The 8,818-nt window shown below is 43.4% G+C and overlaps 1 protein-coding gene across 1 annotated transcript in view; it reads left to right on the top strand.

Moving 5' to 3' along the window:
• The first annotated feature begins 1,182 nt into the window (after window positions 1-1,182).
• gfra4a (GDNF family receptor alpha 4a) overlaps window positions 1,183-8,818 on the top strand; it is a 31,680-nt gene continuing 24,044 nt past the window's right edge. The window contains exons 1-3 of the mRNA XM_076107207.1: window positions 1,183-1,237; window positions 3,168-3,449; window positions 4,581-4,661. Coding sequence (XP_075963322.1) covers window positions 1,183-1,237; window positions 3,168-3,449; window positions 4,581-4,661 — 418 coding nt within the window. The remainder of the gene's footprint in view (window positions 1,238-3,167; window positions 3,450-4,580; window positions 4,662-8,818) is intronic.

The raw sequence follows: 8,818 nt of genomic DNA, 5'->3' as shown, positions 1-8,818 counted from the left end.
GAACATATATCCACTCTGTGTAGACAATGAATCCTATGACTTTGAGACGACAGTAGAAGCAGCACAACAGCACAGCTTTTAAACAGGGAATCCTGAAACATGTCAAACATATGAGCCTTAAGTTAAGAGCATAAACCTTAAATTTGGGGAATTTCAGACAATATATTACAATTTATTGAATAATTAGGACGATTTAGGAGCTAGAGGAATAACAAAGTGTAATCTTTATCTGGGGGATAAAGGAAACCCACATAAAGCCAGGCTGGCATGTTTAAGATCTATTTGTTTGGGAGAGCAGCTCTTTTGAGGTAATGGATCTTTGGTCCCATGACGGATCAGATGATATCTGCTCTCCAAGCTGTTTGAAGTCTCTACATATGTTTTGACCAGAACCTGTTGGAGTCAGAGAAGAAGGGATGTTGTCCTCTCTCCTGGCACTGATTAACATATGCATGGTCTTAGCTCCAGTCATAGAAAGTGAAAACTCCTCCACACATTCAGTCACAGAGTCTAAGGGCTTCTGAGGCGGGCCATGAGGAGACTCCATCAGGAGCTTGGTGACGGGGATAGCAGAGGGAGGCAGACATGAATCCAGGCTGCCGATGCAAATGACAAAGCAACAGTGACACCAGCTAGACTTTCACAGGGATCGGACACACAGGAACCCCACTGCTTCCTTTGCTCTGTCACTCAGAGAGCTCCTCACAATGAGCCAAAGTCGGCCCTGGGAGAAATCAACAAAAACAGCGTGAACTTCCATTTTGGGGTTATCATTGAGTGCTTCGTGCCAGCTTTGCAGGATCTGAATCGGAGCAGGGACAGTTCATCTGTTTGCCATAAAACCATGTTGTGATGGGGCAATTTTTGGGGAATTGTGTCTTCCAGAAGGGCATCCTTAGGATCCCTTCATACATATTACCAACACAGCTGACTAAAGAGATTTGATGCCAGCAAGTATTAAAAACCTCACATAAGAGTAACACAGGCGCCAGCTCTTCATAAAGGATATTTAGAACCCAAGAAAGAGCACCTGCCTTCCCCGCATTCACTTTGGGAGTCTAGCTTTGACCTGCCTGATGCTCAGGAGAGCTGTGGCACCGTTAGCATCTTGTGAATAACGTCCCTCTCTGATGGAAGAAGCACACACTTGGAGCACATATTGAAGCAAAGTGCATGGCCAGAATGTCACACCCTCTCACAGGCTTATGGTACGGCAGCTCGCCCATCATCCTCACAAGTGCTGACCCCCTGACCTGTCCTCTAGCGCCACCAGCAGGTTGACATTTTTGGTTCTGAGTGAACTGTTTCAACAACAATTGATGGATTGCTATGAAGTTAGATGCATATGTTCATGTCCAGCCACCACATTTAACCTTTTCCTGCATATAACAAGTGCAGAAAAGATTGTTTATCGTAACCGGCTAACTAATAACATTGTCAAGATATATGGACATCAATTTACGAGCAGAACAGGTTTTACTATATGGTAGTATATCATATTTTAATTAAATACAGGCAAATATGACCATTTCTGTTTACGTTGTGTGACTTCAATCAACTGCTTCTTCATGAAGTTGGCTTCGGTGGATTTGACATTTTTGGGATTTGTGGGTTTACAAATAAAAAGTCAGACGTTTTGTTCCATTGTGCTTTTTTTAGTTTGAGGTTGTAAATGTTCTGGTCCCTGGCAGTACACTGTTCATCCTGTTCATCTGTAGTTTGGAACAATACAATATTGGAGTCTTTCATCCCTCAGCTGTTGTGCCTGTTGTTGTTTCTTATAATATGCATAAGCATATTTTAGTGTTATCCCAAACCAGACGCATGGGTGGATTAAACAACACTACATCATCTTTAAGAGTGGGACTAAGAGCTGTTAGGCAGCTGGGAATAAACAAGTGTTTACTGTCCTCAGGGGAATAAAGCCGGCATGTTATTACTGCCACATGAAACAAGACAACAGTAAACTAGCTGCTGCAGCCCCTCTCACGGCTAATTGCTAACAAATATGACACTGAAGTCTTGACTTGAGCTCAAACACCTCAGTGTAATTTTGAACATGTCAGGATGTCATCACCCCCCCCCCCAAGTTTTATCAAATCCAGTCAGTGGTGTCAGATGTATTCTATGTGACAACTAGATGAATTCATGAATACTACAGCACCCCCCTCGGGTTTATGAATGTCAGTTTAAAATGCTGGAATACAGTAGTGAGATGGCTCGTTGACCAAGTTTGATTGCTTCTGACAAGGGATGTAAAACGAATCCAATAATTAAATTCAATACAATTTACATTATTTTAGCGAGGATTCAGTGGGTCATAAAAGCGCTCATTAAATCAGCAGCTTTAGGGGAGTGTTCATTATGTTTAAGGGTAAAACATTCTGTAGCTTCCCAGTGGTGCTCCTTGTTTATTCAAATCCCAACGTTCTGGTCATAAATACAGCAGTAGAGAAGCCGAGCAATGTACTGCTGTGTGGAGACCGCGTAGGTTCGGATCAGAACATCATGAAATAACACAAACTAACCACTGAAGGAAGCGGTAGATCAACAGCTCCCCCGCTCTGCAAGGTGAACTACTGTTCTTCTCAATGGAGTCCGGCGGCTTTGAATAGAGCGATCAACCTGCTTCAGTCCTCCTGCTGCTGGTGATTCTTCTGCAGCTCTGTTTAAATGTTGACATTTTCAGTCCCAACTTTTCTTCCAGTTGTGCTTCTTATAGTCTCTCGGCTTATAGTCTTCTTATAGTGTGTCGGCTCGACACATTTCAAAAACACAAGATTTGTCAGGGCAGCTTTCCCCCCCGAGTCCTCGTGATGCTTTTTGTCACTTTCGGTATGATTTCTAGAATCCTTGGTACAACAACTTGGTAATCGTCATCATAATGGTAATAAATGAAGAAAGAAATCATGTTTTGGTGTTTTTATTCATTTATTTGTGTCATTGAGTTTGGATTATGCAGCTGCATTATTGTTAGTTTGTTGGTTCAGTTTGTGGGATTAATACTTAGCGGATGGTCTCATCTATACATGCAAACAGCCTCTGGAATGTTCCGTTGGACTAAAGCTTCGCTGAACAAACTGTACAGAAAACCGACCCACAGACCGTCTCCTGCTCGCATCTCATCACGAGACTAACCTGTCCTCTCCGTCTGTCTTATCCTGCAGGAGTCCCACGCATGGCTCTCTCTGCAGGCGGGAGGGACTGCCTGCGTGCGGGAGACACCTGCTCCAGCGACGACACCTGCAGCCCGCGACTGCGCACCCTCAGGCAGTGTGTGGCGGGGGACGGCAGCGTGAAGCTGGGGCCCGGGGCCCGGAACCAGTGTGAGACTGCCATGACGGCGCTGCTGTCCACTCCTCTCCACGGCTGCCAGTGTAAACGAGGCATGAAGAAGGAGAAGAACTGCCTGAGCATCTACTGGAGTCTGCATCAGTCCGTGCTGCACGGTGAGACCGGCGTTAACACACACACTCTGATGCTTCTGTCCCCGAGAGGTGGGTGGAAGCAGCTACAGTATGTTACTGGGATTATCAAGTGAGTGCAGCACATTACACACGAATTAGGCCTCCGCCTCCAGAGAGCTCTGCAGTACATTCCAGGCTGAAATAGTGATTATTGTGTCAATAACAATAACATTCCTTTTGTTACACCCACACTAATTGTATTTCATCACTTTTGTGCTCATTCCAAACGCTTTGCACAACCTTTGTCATGTCCTACACTATATATAACAGTGCTGTTTAACAAGTTTGACAACGTTGTGATAATCCTGCAAATCAAGTGCAAATGCAAAAGCCAAGAAATGAAGATTATATAGTAATAAAACAAACAGTAAAGCTCATCCATCATCCATCATCATCGTGAGTGTGAAACAAGATAATATACAGTAAAGACTTCATTAAAAACGTCTAAAACAACAACTGAAGCAGACACTCCCTGTAGATGAGTTTAATGAAGTTGCAGGCTGTTGAGCAGAGTATGTGAACCACCTCGTACTTCCATGGCTGTCATGTTCCTTCTGGTGAGCTGCTCCTCCACAGGAACAATTGATTTGGTGATTTGCAGCTCAGAAGACGTCTTGATGTTGAGAATAAAACTGGGTTCCATTTGGTGACAAAATTAATTACGTTTTCATTGTTTTAACAGCATTTCAACAATATGTCAACGTGTAGTTAAGACCTGCTTCACGTTAATACGTTCATTTAAATGCTTTTGAATTAGTCGCACATCTAATATTGTACATTTAAATGATGCTTCGTGGGTCTTTGTCAATGCAGCTTATTTTGTGTTTGGTATATTTTGACACAATTCTCAAGACCTCTTAAGGGGTGGGAGGTCAATATGTTGCTCCAACAGCATTTTGAGCCCCAGAGTCCCCTAACAGATTAATCCGGCCATGCATGAGTTATTCTGTCCAGGCCTTGTAACTTTGTATGCACCTTTAAGATATGAGAGTCTGTGTCAGTGTTTCGGGACACTGACACAGACAAATTCTGTACATAAAAGTAGAAGAGAAGTAGAGCATTATTTTGGTTTGTCAGCACAACAGAAGTTACCTCTCTCTTCCATGTTGGCAGGACTCAGTCTGGTGGAGGACTTCCCGTATGAACCAGAGGAGAGGGGCTCTGACTACGTGCGTCTGGCCTCCATTGCTGCAGGTGAGTTTGCAAGTGTTTCTCTGCAGCATCCGTTATTCACACAAAGAATAACAAACTAGTGGGTCTCGACCAAGTTGTGTGTCAAAGAAAGAGCAAATGGAGATGCGATCCTGCGTGGTTTTGACGGAGTAGATGGAGGTTTATTATATGCAGGTGTTTGATGAGTAACAACCCACACTTTGCTTCTGTCTTGCCTCCGAGCCTGTGGGCAAGCCGCAGGGCAGGTATGTGCTGCTGTTAGCCTCGGAGGCACAGATTAATTACCTATTTACTTTAATGCATCTGGAAGCAACAGAACTCGGGGGGGAGTATGACGAACAGAGAAACTGGAAGAAATAAAGGAGCGAGAGGGAGAAAGAGACACAGGAAGCGAGACAGAGCTGGTTTGTTTACTCGAGGCTGCACACAAAGGAGGAGGAGTTCATTTATTTATTCTTCACTGGAGAGGACATAAAGTCAAGTGCATTGTTTTCTCTGATGGCAATTATACTCCGGATGAGTAAAGCTGAGATGAAGAGTCTGTGCAACTTAAAGAAGGACGTAAATGAAGGGATTAATGTGGAAGGCATTCATGCATATGCCACACAGTGTAATGATAAATGCCCGACATACACAAAGAAAGTTGAAAGAAGTGGATCTCAAAGGGAGGACACAGCTTCATAAAGCACTTTGAGCTACATCGTCTACATCTAAGAAAAGTGCTCTACAAAGAGAGGTTTGTATTATTATTATTATTATTATTATTATTATTAATAAAATGAGAAACGTACATCTAGTTGGTTTGTTAATACATTTGCACCTGCACTAAATCAATATTGTATAAAAGCAGCTAAACAAGTTCAAGGTAAGGTTAAGAATTCAAATTATACTTTAATATGCTAATTACATCTGCTATATTTGTTATGCAACTGGGTTATGAATTGCATGTCTGAAACATATATGATGTCATTTGGATGTATAATACTGAGCTGGAGACGATGAGTGGAAGCTCAAGTTTATGTGATCAAACCTGGATAAGCGGCGATGTTTATTATCTTTACCACGGGATCACGGGTAACCTCGTGATATTAAAGGTCATTTAGTATGTTGGCAGCTCCTAATGGCAATGAGGGATCAGTGTCAAATACACATTTTATGACTTCAAACCTGAAGTAATTCAAGCCGACATTAGCAAACTGCACATGCTTTTCTTTTATATCAGAGGGAGAAGAAAGGCAAATGATTTAACCGTGGTATGAGGCCAGTTCAGGAGACAGTTTGCGTAAAAGCCTTAAAGGTAAATTCAGGTTGTGTTCAGGTTGAGTAACAGTTATTCTACTCACTGAGATCAGGGGGCATGGAAACCAAACACAGCTTTACAGTAGAGTCCATTAAACATCCACAGCACTGTGTGTGCACACGAGCCAATTAAAACGATTCTGGTTTATTACCACTTGGAACTGATTTTCACAGGTTTAAACATAATCTTTAATGATTATGATAATATTGTACTCACCAAAGTAATTATCAACAGGCGAGCCAAAACCAAGCACGGCCAACCTCCCACCGGCCTGAGCAGCCACCAGCTCATTCTGCAGCACACTGAAACATGTTTCCATCAACATCTGAGGGGAGGAAGAGGCAATGCAGTCACAGAATCTTCATATCTGATCAGCGCTGCCTAGTTTGACAGTTTGGTCGGAGTTCAGAGACTGACGGCTGCGTCAGAGGCTCCTCGGCTTTGATTGGTTGTTTTTTTCCAGGCAAGATGGATTCGTGCAAATGCCATTAGTGATGTTTAAAGGAGGCAGAGGAACAGACTATCTGTCTCATAAACTGCTGTCAGGATATGGTGACAGTTACAGCAAATATGACAAAAAGTTATTTCAATAAAAGTTACCAACTGTGGCTTTAAGCCCGAGGTTGATTTAGACTTATGTGTCATAAATATATTCAATCCCAGTTCACAAGCTCACCTCGTGGTTCAACTTTGACTCGCTCTACTTTTAGTCGTGTTGCAGGCACAGTTGTGTTGCGCAATGATGGAACATTTCAGTGAGATGTCATAGATTCATTGATTGACTGATGGGGGAAGATGTTTAGATAATCTTGCTAAGCTGTTGCTTTATTTAGAACCTCAGGTTTCTCGCCCCTTCAGACTACATTTTAGCGTTGACGACATGTTTCCGGTAGCAGCGCAGTGAGTACGGTGACATCTTAACGCACAATAACAAAGTTAGAAGCTGCGTCAATTAGGCCCAAGATGTAAAGAAACAGAACTAGCCTGCAGGTGCAAGAGGTCAAAGTTGAACCAGGACACAGCTCTACAACATCTCACGGATGTTTCCAACGGACCGTCTGGGAAGTGAAACCTGCCTGCTGGCCCTGATTGGCTGGATTCAAAACATTTTCCTAAAAAAATTAAAATAAAATTTCGCTTCACATGTTGATTTGACTTGCTGTGGTACATATACCCGCCCACAGAGAAAGCACTGTACACTGCAGCTCCGCTCCGGCTTCCTTCACTTTTCGTTTTTCACATCTCAGCCATCTTTTTCTCAAACCCTCCATGAACCTCAGGTGCACACTGATCCTTTAACCGCTCACAAGCCTGTGAGCTATTAAATACCATTCTGCTTTCATATCTTACAGTCCGTCAGCCCTTGTTATTTTTATTCCATGGCAGGCGTCTACCTCCATACATATTCACAACTACAAACGTGCAGATTCATGCTTGTATTTAGCTTTTTCTGTTCCAGTTAATTATGCTAATTATACACTAGCAGCAGAAGCGTGCTGCAATCACTCATATTATTTTGTTGTGCGTAGAGTGAGATGACAGATAAACTGTGCTCACCTGTACGTGTGAGACAGTATGGATTAATGTAAGACAAAATCTAAATACCGAAACAATTCAGATTCAGTGGCCGTCCCCTTTCACATGCTTCATAATGCATCTTTGTGACCTCGTACATAAGCTGCTTGTTTAAATGACAGTGCGTGTTTTAGGCTGCTTTGACTTACAGCAGCATCAGACCTGCACCATGCTCAGCCACCTCATAAATTTCTCTCCAGCTATGTGAGGTCAAAGTTCACATCCATGCCATGCATCGGGACAGGTCGACTGCCGAAACAACAAAGTCGTGATTAATGGCTGTTTTTCCGCCCTTATAGCATCTCTCCCTCAAACGGAGTAATGACCCTTTTCAAAGATGCAAGCCGGAGCTGCAGCTCATCATGTTTTGAGGAGTATTCAAACTACAGAGTGCTTCACCCTGTACCAATTCATCAGTTAACGTGAAGTCAGTGGTTTTAAGAAAGTGTCTCTGTTTAACATTAGGTGTTCTGCACCAACAAAGAGGCTTTTTAATCATTGGCCTCTAATGTCGTGTTCACACCAAACGCGAATTCATCGCGCCGCATATTCGCGTCAAACGCGCCGCAGGTCTCGCCGGGGACCATTTGTGTACATTCGCGCGAATCGCGCCGGAGAGGGGGCGGGGCTTATCGCCCTGAAAGCCGTTCAACTGTCCGCCATTAACCATGAAACAAATACCCTCTATTTCTGCTTAGTACGTGTTGTGGAAGTCACAGATATCCCGGGAAACTAAACGCCGTCATGTCTGGTTCATAACATTGTCCAGAGGAGCTCCATGGATTTTATCGAGCTGTGTTCACTGTGTCTAGTGAGCCACAGGTCGCTGTTTACTACAGCTGTATGAACACTAAATAAACTGATTTGGCTGTGATTTAACGGCAATAAACCGACAAAAAGGGACTCCGAAATAACGACGTAATGATGCCGATTTGTAGGCTACTTGTCTTCTCAATGGAGCGGACGGATCGGTGCTAGGCTATGCTAACATTGTAGCAACTCCACCAACACTCAGAATAACGTCATCTAGACGTAAATACGGCAGCGTCTATTCATTGTTTGTACCATGGTGTACACACACACATGTATACACGTAGTTTGGTCTCTGTTGATATGAGGTATCGTAGAGCTCTGGGTGAACACAGACGGCTACAGGATTTATTTCCTGATTCAACAACGGCAGGACGTCAGTGATGACGGGGGGAGCAACTCAACGCTGATAGGCTATCGCGCCGGGGCCTAACGCGAATATTTCGGCGAAGTTGAAAAATTTCAACTCACGCGTTTGGGGCGATTTGGCGAA

This window comes from Anarhichas minor, unplaced genomic scaffold (genome assembly GCF_050575085.1).
Source record: "Anarhichas minor isolate MPS153535 unplaced genomic scaffold, ASM5057508v1 ptg000038l, whole genome shotgun sequence".
Lineage (NCBI taxonomy): Eukaryota > Metazoa > Chordata > Actinopteri > Perciformes > Anarhichadidae > Anarhichas > Anarhichas minor.
Note: the sequence above shows the minus strand (reverse complement) of the source record. Positions and strands in the feature narration are given on the sequence as shown.